At 41.5% G+C, this 23,224-nt stretch overlaps 1 protein-coding gene across 1 annotated transcript in view; it reads left to right on the top strand.

Moving 5' to 3' along the window:
• Window positions 1-23,224, top strand: part of PMFBP1 (polyamine modulated factor 1 binding protein 1) — a 104,423-nt gene that overhangs the window by 21,964 nt on the left and 59,235 nt on the right. The window contains exon 3 of the mRNA XM_075838504.1: window positions 12,591-12,671. Coding sequence (XP_075694619.1) covers window positions 12,591-12,671 — 81 coding nt within the window. The remainder of the gene's footprint in view (window positions 1-12,590; window positions 12,672-23,224) is intronic.

Genomic DNA, 23,224 nt, shown 5'->3' with positions numbered 1-23,224 from the left:
ATGATATCTTCAACGTCTCGTCCTGAGGGTTGTTGTACAAGTGAGAACGGTAACAGACAGTTATTGAGAGGCTTTAAAACGATTTGCCAATACAGCCTTCCCTTTACGGCTAGCTCATTGATCCGCCCTGTGATATCGGCGTCTTTCCTCTCTGTTTTGAACCGGATAAGTGTTTTTGTTTTGTTTTTTTTTTTATAAGGGGTGGGGAGGATTTGGTGGGAGCTCAAAAATCAAAGCGCTTCATTTTAATGTTAATCTCTAGCATCGGTTATGCCTCAATCAGTCAGGACGTAGTTGCAGTTTGTTGAAGGGATCTGACAACAACAATTTAAATTGCGGACGCGTATTCCCTTCTGTAACTGCCAACTTAAGGTGGGAAAAATAGGAAAAAACAAGTTCCTTCTAACGTATCTACTAGTTCCTTTATTCATTTCCGTTGGTTAAGAAAGGCTAATGATTTTTAGATCTATAAGACATATATAAAAAAATAAAATAACTGTTGATTATAATGGTCCACAACTTTATAAACTTGAATCTCTTGATTTATGTGTACACTACTGTTTTCTTCCTCTTCTGTCGACAATGCTCGTTTCAAGAAATTTTTTGGCCTGGATGAATTGAGCCGTGATCCGTAACGTACAGTTTGGGGGTGGCCTGTTGTTTGGTAGTGGTATAGATTATACAGTCTGACGTTGAGCTGCGATACAGTTTGCATTCGCTGGTGGACAGTGGTTAATGTGTTTTTTGGCTTTTTTCCCCCCCTGGAGGTCAGTGGTAATAAAGTCCTCTTGTCCAGCTGGTCCAGTGGTGTATATAGTCTTTGATGCTGAGCAGTAATTCCGTTTCAATCCTCTGTTCGTTCTTGCACACTATAATATTGGGTTATCTGCGAAATTAGCTGTGTTTTCACCCGAAACCTGTGTGTTCGCTATGTCCCTGGTGATGACACTACAAAAGTGTGCCATACGTCATGTTACGCCCACGTTAGGTGTGATCACGTGTGTTGGCCACCGATGTTAAGGAACACTGCCACACATACTAATGCTTCATAGCGCCAGGGTACTTTTTTTATTTGATGTTTTATTTCTGACCTGGGTCAGCACTCCATTGAGTGCCGCGGCCAAAAAACGCAGTGAAATACGCTTTCTCTGCCTCCCATTGATGTCAATGGGAGGTCAGAGACGTAAACGCCTGAAGATAGGGCATGTCGCTTCTTTTCCCCGCGAGATGGTTTTTCCGCTCACGAGAAAAAAAACGCCTCCGCCTCCCATTGAAACCAATGGGTGGCATTTTCGACCATCGTTTGGCGAGTTTTCCGAGGCAGTTTCCGCGTCGAAAGAACGCATAAAAAAAAACTTTGTGTGAGCTGACCCTAAGGCTTTCCGCAACAAGTTCATTCCACCTTGTCTTTTTAACATGGATTTCTAAAATATTTTTTCACTTGTAGTTAACATGCCTCTTGATTGGTTCTAATAATGTTTGACTTTAGCAATATTAATTGAGTACTCGTGTTAAACTGCATCACGGAGATGTTTTTGGGTTTATGTGACCTGTGAATGGCATCCTTTCAGTGTTGTGGCACTTATTTTTTAGGTGTTTTTGTTTACATAAACATATCTATACTTTTTAACCCGTTAGGGACCGCCAATACGCCTTTTCACGGCGGCCACTATTCTGATGCAAAAGCCTTTTTACGCGCTGCATCAGAATAAATAAACAGAGCAGGGAGCCGTTAAATGTCCCTGCTCTCAGCTGCCAGAGGTAGCTGAGGGCTGGGGGCAACCCTGCTCGAACATGTGAGATCAATATAAGTATCGATCTCACCCATTTAACCCCTCAGATGCGGCGCTCAATAGCGAGCGCCGCATCTGAGTGGTTTTGGAGAGAAGGAGGGAGCTCCCTCTCATCCCACCGACACCCGGCGATAAGATCGCCGAGTGTCTGTGTCTCCGATGGCAGCCGGGGGCCTAATAAAGGCCCCCAGGTCTGCCTGTCGTGAATGCCTGCTAGGTCATGCCAGTTTTAAACGGACAGGCAGTAATACACTGCAATACAAAAGTATTGCAGTGTATTATAAATGCAATCGGATGATCGCATATTGAAGTCCCCTAGTGGGACTAGTATAAAAGTGAAAAAGAAGTTTAACAAAGTTAATAAAAAAAAATGAAAACCCCACTTTTTCCCCTTTATAAACTGCTTTACTATTAAAAAAAACAAAATGAAGCAAAAAAGTTACACATATTTGGTATCGCCACGTCCGTAACGAACCAGACTATAAAGCTATTAGATTATTAAACCCGCACGGTGAACGTCGTAAAAAAAATGAAATAAAAAGCAATTGAAAAATTGCTGTTTTCTGTGAATCCTGACTTAAAAGAAAATGTGATTTAAAAAGTGATCAAAAAGTTGTATCTACTCCAAAATGGTACCAATAAAAACTACAAGTCGTCCCGGAAAAAAAAAAGCCCTCATACAACCGCATCGGCGAAAAAAGAAAAAAGTTATGGCTCTTCAAATATGGAGAGACACAAGCAAATATTTTTTTTTTTAAAAAAGGATTGTTACTGTGTAAAAGTAGTAAAACATACAAAATCTATACAAATTTGGTATCGTTGCAATCGTAACAACCCGCTGAATAAAGTTATTGTGTTATTTATACCACACGGTAAACGGCGTAGATTTAGGATGCAAAAAATTGTGGCAACATTTCTGGGATTTCAATGGGAGGTCAGAGGTGGAACCGTGGCATGAAAGGACATGCAGCTTTTTTTAAAAAAAATTTTTATATATAAATCTTGTGAGCCGCTAAAAGCCACGCGGGAGAAAAAAAAACAAAAAACACGCCTCTGCCTCTCATTGAAATCAATGGGAGGCTATTTCGGAAGTTTTTTTGGCGCTGATAGGCAGTCCTATACCTTGAATGGAGTGCAGGGCGCATGTTTGTCCTCCGTTCTATTCAAGTTCCTCCTCACTGGTGATAAATGTTGATTCTGGGAATACGCCTTTAATGGTATGGAAGCAAAATTTCGTATGACTGTCCTCATCATCATATTATAGCTTTAGATCCAGCATCTTATGTGAGGATCATTCTTCTCTTGATTATGAATGGACTGAATGGTATAAATGTTGATTGTTCACCTGGTTTACATTGGCTACAGTCGAAATGTGGCTTTGTAAGCGCGTTCAAAGGCTGTGCCACAATGAGTTACTGAACAAGACCGTAAAAAGCCATAAAGAACCACCTCTTACAAACCACTTGGAGAGCTCCAAGCCCATAATTGTCATCTGAGATAATCTCCTACCCGCTCACTAAGTAATACGTCTACTGTTTCCTTTTCAGGAATCTGCAATAAATCTCTCTACCCAAATGTTTATTGGGAAAGGTTGATATACCCAGAAATCTCTCCCTATTGTTGTTTCCGGCCTAGAAACGCGTGTCTCTCCCCGCTATTTAATTATATGCTGAGAATGCTTTTCTCATGGTAATATGCCTAACCAAATAAGCAGCAATAAAACAGGCAGAGTGGAAAAGGCCCCCTATTCAGATGCTTTCTCGTTGTGTTTACTCTTTCTAATGAACTAGATCAACCAAAAGCTCATTATTTAAGCAGAATGACAGCGAGTCAAGTGCAGCTCATTTTCTTGGCTCTAGACTCAAGCCAAGTATATCCCGTGTGCCAAATGCCCCGAAAATGCTTGTTTGCTGACCCTGTTTCCTTTATTCCGTAACCAGAGAACATTACTAGATCTAAAAGACTGCAGAGCATTCCTTCCATACTATTTGGTTGGTGCCAGGTATTATTAGTGGCCATTCTTCGGTTTTATTATTTTGAAATACTTTTTTTCCAGAATTCTAAAAATCTATCATAAATTTGCTACCGAGATGTCTACAAAAGTTCTTCTTGTGGGGCCACTAAAAAGTTGAATGTGTCCCTGGAGAGGCCTAAGTGGGTCATTGTCGATCTTTACTAGGTGATGGTTTGTGATCAAAACGACTGGAAAATGTTTATACACCTCGAGAAACAAATGTATGAAAAGAAATGCAAATTAAAAACTCAATTGTACTTGTAGATTGTAGTGCATTGAAATAAAAAGTTGTGCTTGCCCTTGCAGATACAATATGTAGAATCGCATTGTTTTTCTGACCGTGTATTATGCCAGAATCTATATCCTCTCATTACCAATGGTCTGTTTTAAGCTGGCTGAGCAGTTGGCAGTGCCCTTCTCTAATTATTTTCCCATTTGTGTGAATGGAAAGATCAAGGGGAAGGGACTTTTACAACAGTTTGACTGGTAAGAAAACTTGGTTCTGATTTTTCCCTTATATTTCAGATGCACCACCCTTTTTGGGGGGCATCTACTTCTCTTACTTTAAATGAGCCCTATTGTACCTTGTATGCCTCCGATTTTATACAGAGTTTTGTTTGGTTTATTAGTCAGATTCTGTATGAATCTGACATAAATATTGCCAAGAGGCCATGTTCAGTTGTATGCCGTTTTACCAATGAGAATATCTCCAACATACGCCGGCACTATACTGTGGCACAGCGTACTACCATACATGCTCTGGTGAGTGCATGAGGCTTTCAGTTGCATCAAGAAGTGTGTTTTTTTTATCTCTTTTATATATAGACTTCGCTGTGAATCTATCGATTGCCTTGCAAAGTGGTGAAAAGCCGCAACAGAACAAGCATGCTGCGGATTTGATAATCTGCAGCATGATCGGAACGCTCTGCAGATTTTTCCTCTACGTGTGGATGAGGTTTTGTAAACCCCTTCCTCATATTGTACTGTAAATGGTTGCGGATACCACCGTGTCTAAACATGCTCGTACAGACCTCTGTTACAGTTTAATTTTACACTATTCATCATTATTAGAATTTGGAATTAGAGTAGAATTATATTTTCTAAATTGTTTGCTTTACTAACACGATATTTAGATGTATTTCCAAGAGACATTGCCTAGGAATGAATTGAAATAAGCTACTCTGGGTAATGTCATTTACATGGGCAACCTTGAGAAACAATGCCTGATTCACCAGGTCTTCAGAGAATTCTACAGATGCAATGATACAATCTAAAGAGAAACAGTCTTGGCCTTGTTTGGCCTCTTTATTGTACGATACTTGCAGCTATAGAAACAATCTTGCTAAATTGAGAACAGTTCAGAGCGTATATAAGATACATACTATATAATAATGTTAGATATTGCCGGTTTACAACAAAATTCCAGTAGTTCAGAGCCCAGAAGATTGGGATGATGCTAGACTACGTCATTTTCTGCATCATGGAGTCTAAGGCCGGGTTCCCATGTAGTGTAAACGCTGCGGAATTTCCGCAACGGAATTCTGTACGGAAATTCCACAGCGTTTACAGTAGCAGCAAAGTGAGTGAGATTTAAAAAATCTCATGCCCACGCTGTGGAAAAAAACCGCAACGTAAACGTTAATACATTGACTTGCGGTGCGGAATTTAAATCCGCAGCGTGTCCATTTATTCTGCGTTTCACTTGATTTTCCGTTGTAGGTTTTCCCCATTGAGTTCAATGGAGATGCAAAACCAGCAACAGAAAGCCAAGTGTTGCGACTTTTCTGGTGTATTCCCAGCGATTATGCCACAAAAATCGCAGCTATGGAAAAAGGGAAAAATACCTATACTTACCCAGAAGTCTGTGTTTCTTCGTGCAGTCCGGCCTCCTGGGATGACGTTGCATCCTATGTGACCGCTGCAGCCAATCACAGACTGCAGCATCATCCACGGAGACCAGACCGCACAAGAGGGACGTGTCGCCATAACAACGGTCTGGGTAAGTATGAGTGTTTTTTTTACCGCTGCTTTCCGCGGTGGAAAATCCGTCTGACAAAAATCTGGTGCAATTTTTCTGACCATGTATTGCGGGTTCCAGGTCGGACACGCTGCGTGATTTTTACGCAGTGTATCCGACCAGTGGGAACCCGGCCTAAGGCTGGGTTCACACCGTTTTTTTTTCAGGCGGAAAATCTGCCTCAAAATTCCGTTTGGAATTTTGAGGCAGATCTTCCTCTGCCTGCACGCCGATTTTCACTGCGTTTTTCACCTGCGGCCATAAAACACAGCGAAATACGCTTTCTCTGCCTCCCATTGATGTCAATGGGAGGTCAGAGGCGTAAACGCCCGAAGATAGGGCATGTCCCTTCTTTTTCCTGCGAGCCGGTTTTTCAGCCCTTTTTTGGAGCGGTTTGTCATAAAACTTTGAACTTAAAAGTTCCTTTATTCTGTGCCATCACTCACCCTGGCATTCAGAAAATCTGTTCCACCATTCTTCATTATTTATCAAAAACTAGAATGGACCTCCGCACAGGCAAGGTAGGAAACATTGCTTTGGGAATGGGTTCTTTCTTCCCTGTGCTAGTTTCCTTCCAGTTTGTAACGAATAACGATAGATGGGGGAACATTTCGAATGAAGCCGAAGGCCTCCTGAATCCTGCTGTACTATATCTCTGCACAATCTCCAAGTTGTACAGAGCCGTAATAGGGTACCCATAGTCTATAGGGACCCTACTATACCTCCCGTATGCCTCTAAGTTCATATAGAATTTCTTTGTATCGGATTCCAGATAATGGAGCGATCTCTTCCAGTTGAGAATAACCCCCTATTACAGCGCACAAAACGACCGAGCATGTTGGTTTATGACTCCACAGTACAGCGCGCCAGGGAATCCGTGTGCCTCCATGTAGGCTGTATTATGTTATGCCCTTGACAGAGGGTTACGAGGCCTTTACTTGGCATTCTGCTATACCCTGTCTGACTGGAAAAAGCATCCGGTCAATGGCTGTACTGGTAGTGTTAGAAGTGTTTTTTTTGTTTTTTGTTTTTTTTTTACTATGCAAGTGCTGGTTAACATGTCCTCTTCAGAATTGACTTTCTCAAATAACAATCCAAGAAAATAATCCAAATATACAATTGCTGAATGTGCATGTGTTTCTACCAGGACAGAACGTCAGGGGGGCGTCTGTTTTGTCTTATCTCCCCAGAAAGTAATTTGGTTCTCCCCCCATCTCCAAGCGTCCCACTGACCTTACAGGAGAGATCCATCTGTGCATTAGTATTGCTGGAGGGAAGTGTTTGTGTCTTTTCGTCTAAAAATACTTCTCCTGTAGGACTTGTGATCCATGAAAGTTAATTGAAACAATTTCTCTTCCAAGTTTTGGCAAGCGAAGCATACATTATAAGCATTAATATCTATAAATTGAATTGTTAATGAATCTAGACACTAATAATGAATGCAATTTTGCTGTCTTAACTAGAAAGGCTGAAATTATCAGCTTCTCTGGTAGAATTTCTAATCATTTTTGCTTATTAAACGGCAAAGCTATGCTTTTAATAAGCTAATCACTTTTATCTGACCCCACAGGAGTATCCGTCCTGATTAGAAACAGGTTTCCAACTGCAAAGCATTTTTATTTTATTTTTTATTTTATTTTTTTTCTTCCCCACCGGTAACGTCTTTGATTTAACGATTAATGTGAGGGATAGCCGGACCCCATAGTGTGTACTTTATATTAATGTGTGTCTTCGTGAGGGATGCACATCTCTTGTGAAAGACATAAAAGGGTCTACCGTACTTACAAACCGGTTATTAATTTTCAGATGACCATCGCAAATAGCCAAAAAGTTGCTTCATTAATGTTTTTGGGTTTAGCTAATGGAGGATGATTGGGGTCGGCCGTGGTCTAGTATATTGCTGGTACTAGATGTTTACATAATGAAGAACAGATTGCCAATTTTTGGTATAATTTAATGCAATGGGGGATGCCAGTATGACTATATTTATTCACACAACGGATCCTGACCAATTTCAGAATGATCACCAGAAATCTTATGAATTAGACCAGTGTTATACAACAACATAGTATTCTTTAGATTTAACTTCTTTTATCCTTAGGACTTGTCCACACGTAACGGAATTGCTGCGTATTTCCCATCTGGAATTGCGGATGGATACGCAGCAGAATACAGTAGCAGCAAAGTGGGTGTGAAGGAACAAATCTCATCCACACACTGCGGGAAACAATTGCAAGAATTTCAGACTATATTGGAAATTGTTAAAAGGTTGCATGTGACTTTTCCTATATTGAACAATTGTAAGTAACTGTGTCGCCTTAGTGGGGAGTTTATTGGGACTGGAGTTTCATACGCCAGTCTTAAGTCTGACATAAGATGCACCTAAGTTATTAAGAGTGTCAGAAGTTTGATCAGTAGGGGTCCGACCAATCGCTAAAAAGAAGCGGTAGATGCGCTCGGTTGAGAACTGAGCCGCTTGGTTTATTATTGGCTTTTCGAGGAAAGCCAAGCAATTGGTGTACGAAAGTCTATATGCCCGTACACCAATTGCTCGGCTTTTCAAGGAAAGCAGATCAGAAACGAATCAGCTCCGTGCTCCCCGAGCGCTTCTGCCGCTTTGTTTTAGCGATTTGGTGGGGGTCTCAATGCTCGGACCCCAACCGATCAAAACTTATGACATGTCAGAATTTTTTTTAAACTTTAGTTACCCTTTAAAGAAATTACATGAGATATGATCACTGAATCCACTAGTACGTTTCTCGAGATTGGCCCCGCTAATGGATGAGAGGGCCACAGCTTTCACCACACAAGTAGGCAGACTTCTGTATCAAGTGACGACTGTTTCCTTTTAGATCCGGGCTAGCTCAGTGGATCAACCATCTTCTCTGAGTGGCTCACAAATTTGACTATTTATTTTCCTCCAGTATACTGCTTTAATTTTTCTACCCCCAACAGTAATTCTTGAGCTTTTAGTCACCTTCAGTACATAACTTGTGGACTGCTATGATCACATAGAGCAACTAGCTACATTTATTAAGATCAAAGAAATCCTTCGCTTTTACTGCCTACGTTACAGAAATGCAATATGTAAGTTGATGAGGGAGGTCAAAAGGCTTTTCATACATAAACCCTGAAAGTCTGTAGCTATTGAAAGGGGATTTATACATTTTAGTAAATAAGGCTCATGAGGACAACCCCTGTCCATATGCTCTATTAGGGCATTTGGCAGTCATAGAGTGGGGTCACCAGCCCAAAACACCCCTCTATGATCCTAAGTGGAGAACTGCTTCCGATCTGGTGGACTTGGTGCAGCCATGTATACATGGTTGCCGGTCATTTATATGGGCGCTATATAATACTACATTGCCAATGCAGGGAAAATATGCGGCTGGATGAGACTTTCCCATGTGATAATAGTTGTTCTTCAGGGAATTCCAGGAACTGGAGTAAATGAGCTGATCACTGGAGCGAGTCTTTTTAGAGAAGTTGTTGGGGGGGCAACCCCCTTTAAGATGGCCATATATATCATTCAGCCTATAGCTTTCTCTACCAACTATTATTGGTTTTGTTTTTCCATGGTGAGAGTGGTATAAGCGGCTTGCAAATACCTCTGGTACCGCTTATCTCCATGGAAACGATAGGATCAAACATTTAAAATTCAACCTGACCAAACCCAGTATCCCCCGATGGCAGGTGAATTGTATGTCTGGAAGCCTTCTCTAGGTGTGTTCCAGATTCTATACATGTTTCAGAATTTGATCTCTGAGGTCTGGTCTTGTGAACTATAACCACAGCGAGGGGTTGTCTACCGGCATCTCGTCCACTATATATCTAGATGTTCTTTCTACAGAGCTACCTCAAGGACGACCTGTGTAAATGAGCTCCGCCACCTCTCGTAGCTGCAGCCCACCAAATCATCGCTCAAGTACTGAAATGAAGCAGATAGAGGGGGTGCAGATTTTTTAGTGATGTGTTTTGTGCAATGTACACAGTCCTTTAATGGTCAAAGTGTATCTGGTTATGAGGGGGTATATATATATATATATATATATATATATATATATTACTATTTGTTTTCTGCTCACCGTACTCTTTGTATTAATGGTTTGATGTATTCGGTAATATAATGTGAACTAAGAGAAGCTACTATGAAGAATAACGTAGTAGTATTAGTATGGACTACTTTAAAGCATGTACCTAGATGACCCTGTCCCCGAGTTTGGGCTCACCCCCAGTACCTCCCAGTATAACCACATAATTCCACTGGGGTCCGGAGCAGTTGCATTGTGTGCGGTTTAGTCGTCTCTTTGGTCTGTTGTTATCAGATAAAAGGTAGACTATGGCTCTTCTACACACAGAAAACAAACAAAAAAAAAAGTAGAGCAATCAGTTTTGCAACCGCATTTATGCATATTATTCTAAACAGATATATCCACGGGCGAAAGCAGGAGGAGGGGGGGGGGTGCGCTGCGGCACGAGCAGATGTTGTCCTAGAGGTGATTGTAATATTCACTGCTGCTCTGTCACATTATTGGAAGCTTGACTTACACATTTTTGTTCTATTTCTACAAGCTTCTCGGCTATTTTTTCTTCCTCCCCCTGAGACGCCGGCAGATCAGGGTAGAGGAAGTGATTCAACGTGCCCCAAACCATCTTTGGTCCTTAAAGGACACCAGACCGATCCCTCATGGACAATGTATGTTGGCAAGGCATCTGCCCTTCTACAGAGGTCCAGCACTTCTTTCCTTTAGTCAGATGCCTCGATAGTTTTGGATATTTGATAAGATATTTTGAGGTTTTGATACTGGGCGCTTATGATCATCAGACAGGTACAATATACTCCCCTTTACAAGAAGTTTTACTGCCTGATTGTTGGATTGGACAATTTATAGTCCTATTAAGACCTGTTCCTCTAATTGAAGAATGGCATGGCGCCCATTGATGGCGGGACATAAATGTGTCGTGCCCACCCTTTTGTCAGCAGAATACAGGTGCTGTTAACGGCTTGTGTATTCTGTTGATGGTGCTGCGGACATATGGTTTTTTGCTCTGTTATTCCCATTGCTCGCACCTGTAATGGGAACCAACATATATTGGAGAATGCTGTAAATATAGAGAGTCATCAAAGGTTTAAGGACCTTTTGTCTTATAAAATGAATTAAAGGGGTATTCCAACCAAAGGCATGTATGGCATATCTTGTTTGGCTGTTTTTGCAAGTCCCATACACTATAATGGAGAGACACTCACCAGGCAGGTTGGCTCTCCTCTATTTCTCATCGCGACGGTTGCCAAAATTGTGCTACTGCAAAACCGAGGTAACATCACACCTCTGGGACCCCACCTATTTATACTTTATAGCCCTATATGGCCAGAATACTCAATCCTTTTAATATTTAACCATTGATTGTATACACACACACACACACACACACACCACTGGAATTATGATATTCTAACGTGTTGGAAATAATTTCCTTAAATGTCAAATACCATTGCAAATTGGACGCGATCATCTGCACAGTTAGCGCTGTTATCTTCCAATATGGCTGAATCTTCATAGAACCTGCCAAGAATTTCTATCATGTATGGCCGGGTTTGGGTATAAAGAAACCTTAGATTGTAAGCTCTTGTTGGCAGTATTCTCTTTATTGTCCTCTATCATCAAAGGACTATAGAATATACTGGTGATTTATATTCAAGATACAGGTGTGTGTGTGTGTGTGTGTGTGTGTGTGTGTGTGTGTATATATTTGCAAGTGTCTTGTGCTTTATATTGCTGTACATGGTACTTGAGTAACATACAGAAGCAGCATGCTACTAACCATCCATGTCACCTGCTTTTGCATCCCTTTGTCTTAAAATTAAAAAAAAACTATATCCTTTAATAAGGTATTTGATATCAAGTTGTCGGCACACCTGTAAAAAGACGCATTTTTCTGTTTACTGTGCTAAAGACGGTCGTTTTTTTACCCTTCGCTATAAAGACAAAGGCTTGCGGCAGATCTGTGTATGTAGAAGGGCTGCAGTAGGCTTTTGGGTTACATGATTTATTTACTGGGCCTATGCTCTCTATGTCACCGGGTGCGATCATTAACACTTCTGAGACTGTCTCCCCTGAAGGTCTGGAGCTCCCTCTGCTGGCAAGTGCAAGGCATTGCATTTAAGATGCTTGTATTTATTGTTCAAAACAGCAGCACTACACGTCTCACAACGAGAGGGTTTTATTTGTTTTGTTCCCTAGACTATATAGCAATACGTGGAAGTATATGTGAATGACGTCTAGGTGGACGGACGTCAACGTACTTGAACTTGCAGGGGCAAAAAGTGCATGGAATCAGTCTGATGCTCCGGCTGTGTGAACAATATATGCGTATTACATGATCACAAACCACATTCTAATGCACATTCTGTTTATTTAGTTTCCGTATTTCATCTCATCCGGCATATTTTTGCAGTTGTATTTTGTTTTCTTTTTTTGTTTCTCGTGAGTGTCAGAAAATGATTTTATTTGTGTTTTTGTGCTTTTATCACAGTTTGTGAAATGGTAATTGTGTGAAGCTGTTGTGTATCTAAAATCCTGGTATCTAATTATTCAAGATGTGAGTAGGAGGCTAGAAGGTTATGTCAGATTTTTGTGCGTGATTGGGGAGGGGGAGGGGGGGCCTCTGAAATGCAATTTGGGTTGAAAAATGAAATTTGTGTGATAAGAATGTGATTCAGCAGCGGCCCGTAATCATATGCGCTTTAATAATCTTTATTTTGCAGGAGTCAGTTTCCAGGGCAACCGAGAGTGAACCAGTGACAAGCTCCCTGCTGAACAGCAAGCGGCTGCAGGCAGGAATATCCGTGAGTCCCTTCCCGTCCCTGTAATGATGGCTGCTATTCCTCATGCATCAGATTAATAAGGATTCCTCTGCCCCCCTCTGTTAATACTTCCATTATTCTGTCGCTGTGAGCTGCAGTAATGGCAAGACGTGGAGCTGAGAAGCCCACTAGGCCAAGTGAAAGAACAGATGGAATATCGTTAGCATTTTTATGTAATTACATTTTTATTACTTCTATTCTTTTCTTCTCCCTGTATTCTTTGCCGCTCCGCGCACCAATCACACAGGCCGCTGTTCGCACAGGGGAAGGGGGGGGGGGGTGCAGGGCGACATGTTTGCAATCTTTGGGTGTTTTGTGAAAGGCCAGAGTTGATAAAAAATATATTATGTAAAAGTCACAGTGACCCTGAAGAGCGGGGGGACCTGATTTCTTCTGGATTTTTTTTTTTTGCATTTTATTTTCTCTTTGTCTGCAACCTACATTTCTCTAGGACGGTATATATTCGGTATATATATTCATGCTAGCTTTGCTGAGTTCGCCATTTTCACGAGCCACTTCTCCGGATACATGTAGCATGGCGACGTTTTTACAAATGCAGTGTGCATCTTCCTTCATACTATACCCTAATGCACTTTGACATTTGCACACAGAGCCCCTGGCACAAGCAGATAAATGTGTGTGTATATGTGTATGTGAAACGTCAGCAGTTTATGCCTCTGGATTTGAATGAATCGGACATCAGTAAGACCAGGAGCTTTCTATGTACCTATTGGAATCTTAAGATAGTTTATTTTTAAACAAGGTTATATGGCAATGTTTCACGTGACGTAGCAACGTTCTTAGTCCATAGAGGCATAGCTGTCAGGGTTTTCCCGATTTAAGTAGAACAATCCGATTTATTGTATCTGATCAAACATGCAAAGATATTTAGATACAATTGCAAAAATGGATCCATTTTTGCCTGGCCCCACAAAGATCGTTGTAAAGGCTACAATTGTAGCAGCTTAGGATATGTTCGGATAAGTAGCCATATCTTTGGCAGTGGACCAGCTAGAACAGTGGTTCTGGTGGCATATGGAAGATGAGATTCTAATCTTTCATATGGCAGCAGGATGGTACTATATGATCACGCTGTGTAGCTGGGCTGGGAAGAGGAGAACTGTATGACGATTGGACAGCGTCATACAGAAAACATTACACCGCCCAGAGTGAAAAGAGTCTCCTCCTATTTGGCTATATGCTCATAGCTTTGCAAATAATAAAAACAATTAGGCCCCAGGCACGCGAACGTGCTTCTGCGGCCGCAATTCTCCCAAAAATCCACGGGAGAATTGCGTCCACATTCATTCCTATGGGGCCATGCACACGAATGTGGTTTCCACGGTCCATGCATGGCCCCGGAGCCCGTGTTATGCGGTCCGGGCTCATTGAAAATAATGGCCGCGGCCATGTGCACAGCCCGCGATTTGCGGGTGGCTCGCGGCTGACACTCCGTGGCTGGCAAACTGAAAATCAAGGCCGTGCACATGGCTACAGTCGTGTGCATGAGGCTTTACACTAGTTATCTGCATCATAGCGCCTATTAGATTAGCTAGGAGATTGGGCATTACTAAACTAGTGACAGAGCCTCTTTAAAGCGGCTCTGTCACCAGATTATAAGTGCCGAATCTATAACATAATCTGATCAGCGCTGTAATGTAGATTACAGTGGTTTTTATTTTGAAAAACTATCATTTTTGAGCAAGTTATGACCAATTTTAGATTTATGCTAATTAGTTTCTTAATGACCAACTGGGCGTGTTTTTACTTTTGACCAAGTGGGTGTTGTGGAGAGAAGTGTATGACGATGACCAATCAGTGACCAATCAGCGTCATACACTTCTCATTGTTCCAGCCCAGCTTCTTTCACTGCACAATCACACTGTAACAATGGGCTGGAACAATGAGAAGTGTATGACGCTGATTGGTCACTGATTGGTCAGCGTCATACACTTCTCTCCACAACGCCCCCTTGGTCAAAAGTAAAAACACGCCCAGTTGGTCATTAAGAAACTCATTAGCATAAATCTAAAATTGTTTATAATTTGCTCAAAAATGATCGTTTTTCAAAATAACCACTGCTGTTCTCTACATTACAGCGCCGATCAGATTATGTAGGAGATAGGGCGCTTATAATCTGGTGACAGAGCCTCTTTAAGCATGTCCACTCGATGTGGATCAATGGAACATTCTGGATCATCGATATAGTTGTAGAGACGATCTCTCCTGCTGTTACATTGCAGTTTGTTCGGCAGAATTACGTCATGACCTTTTACACTTTTGACTGAAACCCGTATAAAAAATACTAATGTGAATATATGCCACATTCAGATATTGTGGATTCTGGACCAAGCACTCGCCCTCATATTGCAGATCTTCACATACCACTAAATACATACCGTTTCACAAACCGCGCCACTCTTGTCCATAGGCTGTGTCCAGTATTGCATCTCAGCCCTATTCAAATGAACGGTACTGAGCGCAATACCAGCCACGTCTTCTAGCGTGTGTGGCTCCTGTCTACTCACCGTGTCTATTTGCAATCTGATCTTTTAAGGAATATTTGAATAAAAGAAAATCTTTTTAATATTGGAGTTGTAGACAAAACTACTTTATTTTCCACGTCTTATAGACAAGAGTGGCGCTGCTTCTAAAAGAAAGCAGCAAAGTTTTTCTAATCTCCTGCAATTTTGGTGGAATTAATGTGAATGCAAATCCATAATCTAAGAAAGTCTGACTAATCTGAGATTATGCACATCGAGTTGATATTCTTTATTTATGCCATTAAGGAAAAGTTACAAATCTTCTCTTGCCGCGCACACACACACACACACACACACACACATACACACACATACACACACATACACATACACACACATACACACACATACACACACATACACACACATACACACACATACACACACATACACACACACACATACGCGCACACACATACACACATACACACACATACACACACACACATACACACACATACACACACACACATACACACATACACACACACACATACACACATACACACATACACACACACACACACACACACACACACATACACACACATACACACACATACACACACATACATACACATACATACACATACACATATATACACACACACACACATATATACACACACACACACACACACACACACACACACACACACACATATATACACACACACACACACACATATATACACATATACACACACATACACACACACGCATACGTACAAACACATTCACGCACGGTTGCGTTTGCGTTTCCAGAATCTAATATCGGCACTTTGGCTGTCGGCCCCTCTGAGCCTGCTTAAGCTATTACTATGCAGTCGTTGTGATCAATGAACCACAAGGCTGTTCCTGCTGTCATAAGGTTCAAGCCGTAAAAACAGAACAGCAGGAATGAAGCCAGTGACCGAGGGGAGAGCTGCAGGACCCGGGCTCGCAGGCAATGATACTGTACACATCCAATAGGTTCATCCAGCAGTAAAAGTCCAGGCAGAAGGCTTCATACACTGAGGCCGGCCAATATTGTCATACAACACACACTGTGCCCCGCAGGGAAGCTGCGCTCTAATGCAGATTCCAATAATTCCACTTTGTGATATAGCGGATCTACTAATTTATCACTTAGGAACTCTGCTTTTCCCCATATTGTCATTTCGGATGGAAAATAATGCAGTAGGTGATTGACGTTGAGTAGCTTTGAGTTTTGTGAGGGGGCAAATAAAAAATAAGACCGAGACCTAGTCCGTAATGTTGTGTATGTTCAGTTTGTAGCAAACTATCCGGACAGGCGAGAAATTGGTCTTTTATATATTAATCTCCTGGACCATTGCCTGGATGATACGATGGTAGCACAACTGTGAGGATTTTTTGGGGTCTTTGCATGTTCCCATTCACTGACTGCAAACAGAAATTTTTAAAACTGAGGAATTCAAAGCCAAATTGTTAGAAAGCTGCGTCACGTTTCATTATATAATAATGTAAGAAGTGACCTGACTTTACAGACCAATGCAGTGAACAGACACCGTCCTATAATGTGAGATAATAATCCCATCCAACGGTCTGAAGGGCCCAGGGTTTCCAAGGACATTTTCTAATATGGTAGACGCAATCCTTAAAGGGGTGGTCTCATGTAGACAGACCCTATTAATATACCCTATCAGGGCATACGCATGTCAGAAAGGGGTTCCCCTCATATGGGACCCCACTATTGGCTGCACATGCCCTAAACGGTATACGACCAGGTATTGCTAGTCAAGAGACATTGAGATTAGGATGTATATCGCACAAGCCGGTTAATTTTCAATCACATCTGTTAGGGAAAGCTGGGTGACAACAATTACAGCTGAGATTGTCACCCTCTTTACCAGGCTCCTGAAAGGTAAATCTGCCGTGTTATGCAGATAGAGACATATATGGCTTCATAATTGGTCTGATTTGACTTTCAGGACTCTAGGAAAGCTGGATGGCACCCCCCGGATTTTCCAGTCATCGTAACACTTCGGGATTTTTTTCACCGTTTGCAAGACACAGACGCAATATCAAGCGTTCTCGTCCAGCGCCTATAGCACCTGCTGTCCCCTTCGCCACCGAGTTTCATTTTGAAATGATTGATCTTGAAATTAGGGAGCAACTAGAAAATCCAATTTGGAGAGGAGTTTTAAAAATCCCTTAATAAAGCTACAGTGAAATGTATGATTTAACACGAGCACAAATAGCCGCTATTATGTGTTATTAGCAAATCGGAGTTCAGGGAGCCCGTCCGCGTTGCTGCCTCGGAGCGCCGGGCGCTGTCTGCATTGATTTGTGGAACTGTGTCATAACGATACCGGGAAGCAATGAATTGAAGATGGAGCAGTGATAGAATCTGGAGGGGGCACGCACAAGCTGCGCAACTTTTCTATCTCTTCAGCCTGATTAGATTTTTTTTTTTTTTATTCTTCTCTTAAGAGCTTTTACTTTGTAATAAAAATGGTAAATCAGTAGCACGGGGAGGGAAAGGAGAGACTTTAGTACTGGGAGGTGGAGAGCAGATACTTGATTTGTGTTGACGTGGTAAGCAGCCAGCAAAATAGGAGCATGAGGTATTATTATTATTTTTTTTTTTAAAGCTGCCCACATCATAAATAGGAATTTGACTCCCAATCCAACATCTACCCGAAGTTTTTGTGTTCTTCCTGCGCTTGTCTGTTTTTCTTCCATGTTCCCACGTTTCCTCCCATGCCCAAAAAATAAAGATGGGGGAATAAGATTGTGACCCTCACTGGGATCGGGGGCTGAGGTGTATGATTACAATGTGAACAGCGCTGTGGAATATGCCAGTGCTATATAAGCAGCTGGAAATAAATACATGTATCTTATCTATATGATGTACTTTGCAATTTAGCACACCTGTTGTTCTGATTTTGGCTCTTTTTTTAAATACATTTTCGTTCCACATTAGATCTGGACATGCTTTACGTGTGGGTGTAGACCGGCAATGATGATGTATCACAGAGCAGCTATCCGCTCTTCTGACCTGTCCATTTTCGTAAATGCTCTTAGAACTTTTCCGTTCCTCTGTTATTCCTCCTGGAAATGTAGAAATAAATTAATAGCCGGGTGTTACCATTCTCCTTGTCAAGAGGGTGTGTCCCGACATACTCAAAAACTGGTAAATACAGGGCAATGTAAAAATGTCAGCAGCGCATCCCTTGTTTACATGGGGAGTTGTGCTGCTAACACTGATTTTTCATGGCAGCATAAAAGATTAAATCAGTCAATGATCGAGCGTTTGCTTGTTCGTCGTATGATCTCTGCCCTGATTGCACAAGCAATGATCGGAAATGAGCGTTCGCATGAAAACTTTTTGGCCCAGGTCCACAATGTGCGTTTTTGTTGCTTTTTTAAGGGCCTTCTCTCCTCCCCCCCCCCCCCCCCCCCCATTTCAAACAGATCAGTTAACAGGCTGCCAATGGGGCTTCCATCATGGTTAAGTGTCCGTTTTCTCCGTTTTACACATTTCCATTACGATCCGTTTATTCATCCGGACACTATCCCTTTTTCTGTCCTGTTGAACTATTGGATCCTGGTGGATCTTTTTTCTTTTCTGTACAATGCAAGTATGCAATGTAAAGATAAGCGTTCTGTTCTGTTGCACCAACCGGTTTGATGGAATACAAAAAAATCCTAAAATGTGAAATGATCCTTGCCTTAGGGCCTGTTCACATCGGCGTTGGTTTCCGTTCGCCCGATCCTTCGAGCCAAACGGAAACCATAGCTTGAGTTTGCATTACCATTGATTTCAATGGTAATTCTTCTGTTGCAGTTGGTTTCCGTTCTGTAAAGTTTCCGTCTCTTTGCGGAAACCATAGCGTAGTGGACTATTCTATTGTTTCTGCGAAAAAAACTGAAACCTTACGGAACGGAAACCAACTGCAATGGAAGCATTCCTATTTAAATCAATGGTAATGCAAACGGAACCATGTTTTCCACTTGAGTTTCCGTTCATCGGTTCCTCCAACGGTAAGGTCGAACGGAACAGATGAAGGGAAGCACGACACTGATGTGAACTCACCTTTACATTCGTTATTTTATATTTGTTTGAACTCCCTTTGAGTGATGGTAGCTTATCTACCAAAACAAAAAAAAACACGTTAAAAACGGCAATGAAGACGCACAGTGTGAACCCAGCCTTACACTGTCCAATTAGTGGTGTCAGGCTTTGTAGGGACGCTTATTATACAAAATAGCCTTCTCTGGTCATGGGTGCACTTTAAGAGATTGGCCTTTTTTTTTTTTTATATATTGCATTATAAGTTGGTGTCCGCTGTTATTTCCTATTTGTAAGATGAAAGTTTCCCTGTAGGATCTTTTATGTTGAGTTTATTGCAGATCTCAAATGCACAGAAGAGATTTAGGATGCAGTTATGCAGTGAAGTTGTATTCCTCCACTTGGACTGCAGAGGGTGCTGGTGTGCAGGCTGAGCATTACTACCACGACTATACGATATTCTCACTATGACTCTCATGAAGTGGCAAGAACTACATTTCTAGTGACTACCGGTGTATAGAACGAATGCTACGTGTCTAATCACTATCCACAGAGCACATTTAATACCCTTCCTGTATCTGTTTACTTACAACTGATAAAACACATTTGTATAAGGTCGAATTCAGGCGACCGTGGTATACGTTCATGTGACGGCGGTTAAAACAGTCACACGGACGCATGTATCTCAATGGGGCCGTGTGACTGGTCCGTTGAAAAATAGAAGATGTCCTAATTTCTTCCGTTTTCACGGATCCCTCGATACTCAATTCTACGAGGGATCCGTGAAAATGGCTGTAACTTGGACGTGAAAAACGTCAGGTTGCACTCGTTCGTGTGAATCTGGCATAAGTCGGTTTGCGCAATCTCACATTTCACTAGTAATAGAGACGAGGTACTTTGTTCCTCGGACCTCATCACTGTCACTAATTCCTTATAGCCCCAAATCTCGACACATTCCACAATTGCTACCTCCACAGTCGAACTGTCACCATTTCTGACTTAATCATTATAGCTCGTAATACATTTTTCGGAGTATTCAGTTAAAGTCCAATTGTAAAATTTGGTCCCTTGAATTTAGGCTTAATTTTTGTATATTGAATAGTTCTATTACTTTCCAGTATACGTCTGCATTTTAATTTCACAGTCTTCATGATTTTCTCCCTGCTGAACACACAGCTCTTATTTATTTTAATGTTTGTCATATAATACAACGTTTCCATTTTTAAGGACACAGCAAGTTTTTTTGTTTCGTTTTCCACATTCCGAAAGTTCTTTTTTTTATTTTTTTAATTTACTTTTTATTTTTATTTTTTTAGGCACAGGGTTGTTGATGGGCCTACAGAGCTCACTATTGACCGCGATATCTAAGGCGTTACCTGCTAATTTTGTAAGCTCCGCTAATAGATCCGCGACATCCCCGTGCAGTATATTTATGGTGGTGTGCAGGTATTACCTCCCACCACCTCTGTAAATGTACAGTGTGGGAAGGGGTTGTCGGGTAAATATGATCAGAGTCTGGATGTAAATAAGATGTCACTAACCACAAGCCGAGATCTTAAAAATGGTGAGGAATTGAAACGCCAACTATTAAAAAGTTGCAGAACTTTTTAGGACGCATGTTCAGTTGATGAATCCGCTGTAGTTTTAAAGCAAGACAAGGTTACACCTGCCATTGTTTTCAAAGCCGTCAATGCAACTCTAACCCCCCTCCACTCCTTCATGCCCATTTATGTGTAGAAAAAAGGGTGCAGGGGATTCATAAATGTATTGATCATACGGATTAATACGGATCAAATTGCCATATTTAAAGGGGTTTTCCCATGAGGGACATTTATGACATATCCACACGATATGTCAGATAGACGCGTGTCCCACCTCTGCGACCCGCACCTATCTAGAACGGGGGCCCCCTAAATCCCATTCTAGCTTTTTGTGCGCACGCTGCCCCCCGGCCACTTCTTGATACGTTGTCTATACATGGACACATCATCACCCATGGTATGGATGATGATGTGGCCATGTATAGACAACGGATGAAATTGCTCTTTGATTCTTTCCGTCTTGAAAGTCATCTCGGTATCATGAAACTAGCAGTGAGAAAATGACACCACCTATAATTATGGAAGCTTTCTCCAGATGCGATCCGTCTTTTTTTTCCCCCCTAACACTTATAGGGTTTGTGTATTGTTCGTGTTTGATCAACAGCCATGGAAGATTCTCGCACACAGGTGGCCACATGCCACTTTGATGAACAGAACCAGTATATCTTGTAATAAAACCCATCCTCTTTGAAGTCGTCTTTGCGTAATAAGAGCTTTGCAGGCTAACACCTAAAAAGAGTTCTTAAGAAATCACTTCCAAAGATGAGTCGTATGTGCGGAGTATTATTTACCATTAACTGCTATTAGAACCAAGTAGAAGAAAATAAAAAAAACGAAAAGACAAATTTTAAGCATCACATTTACCGACATAATTTGCCACTTTAAGAAGATCCTCTAATAAGGTAATTTTAGTTAAAAAAAATCACAGAATAATGATACTACATTTTGTTATGGGTTGGATGAGAATGTTTGATATTGTTGAATGTTTTGCATTCTGTCACCTAGCGCTTGTGGCAGTCTAGACTGCATGAACTGTTCAACTAGAACGCCACAATAATGTTCTATTTATGGCATATCAATAGGATCTCTAAAACGGAAGGGACACCATGCACCGTGACCCCCTTTGTCTTCCGTTGGCCTACCTCACAATGTGGTGGATAATGGGCATCCTATAAAATCTAGTGAAAAGTAAAAAAAAAAATCGTGAAAATTAAAAAGTGGAGGAGTTGCCAATAGAAGCAACCAGATCACTGCTTTTATTTATAGTGGTTGTCCCAACATGACAATGTCGTCTTGCAATGAAGCCGTCCCGGCAATCCGCTGATCTACGGAGGTCAGCGGTTATCGCTAGGGAATGTTACGGCCATCCATACATTTCCCCTGCAGCAGTTGCATGTAATTACGGACCTGTTTATTTCTATGGCCGACGTACACCTTCCTGTATATTTACGGGAATTTGTCCCGGTCGTAGAAATGTTCCGTAAAAAATAGGACATGTCCTATTTTTTTTATTTTACTGACCGTGCTTCCATACTTTATAATGGGAGCACGGCTTGCAAATTGTCTGCAGCCGGCCGTGGCCCGTAATCACAGTCGTGTGCATGGGGCCTTACATCTAAATGCGCTATTATAGATTGGGAGAAAGAGATATAATGTATTCCGTTCTTGTCCCGGATGAAGGACCTAGACACATTTCCATTCTCCTGAAAAGTAATTAATTGCACTGTAAGCGTAGTTTGGGCCGGAGGCCATATTTCTGAAGCCCATGTTCTACTTATTTCAATACGTGTTGGAAAAGTGAACTGGACTTGGAATGGTTCACCAGTATTTGTTTTCCCTATTTAGTCAATTTATTCTGGCCTTGGTTTTAGCAACTCTATGAAAATATCCTACAGCAGCAGAATTGGAGCAGTGATCAATGAAAGCCCTGGGCTTCAGGGAAGGGTCAGGGCTGGATTATCCTATCCTGAACGATTCTTTTTGCAATAATTTTCTGATCACTGTGCAGTGTAAGCGAAGTGCGCTGCTCCCATATCGTGTATGTTTTTGGTGATTGTACAACCCAGACCAGCCCCACGATTACCCAAGCCTAGCAAATTATACTGTCCGCGTCCCAGTGTATAAGGTAGGATATCTCCTTAAACTTACTGTCTATACTGCATTTCCCTGTCACTTACTCGTGCTTCCAGCATGGCACCATGATCTTAGTGACCGGTCCCCTTTAAGCAGCAAGAGAAGTGGAACTGAATCTGACGTAGAAAACCGTTGAAGGAGATTTAAAGATGACCGATTACCTCTCCTGACGAGTCTGTTTTAGTAAATACTTGTATTCCCCATGAAATAACCATTCCAGTC

The sequence above is a fragment of the Rhinoderma darwinii genome, chromosome 9, assembly GCF_050947455.1.
Source record: "Rhinoderma darwinii isolate aRhiDar2 chromosome 9, aRhiDar2.hap1, whole genome shotgun sequence".
Lineage (NCBI taxonomy): Eukaryota > Metazoa > Chordata > Amphibia > Anura > Rhinodermatidae > Rhinoderma > Rhinoderma darwinii.
The sequence above is the reverse complement of the archived record's forward strand: the minus strand, read 5'-3'. Positions and strand labels throughout refer to the sequence as shown.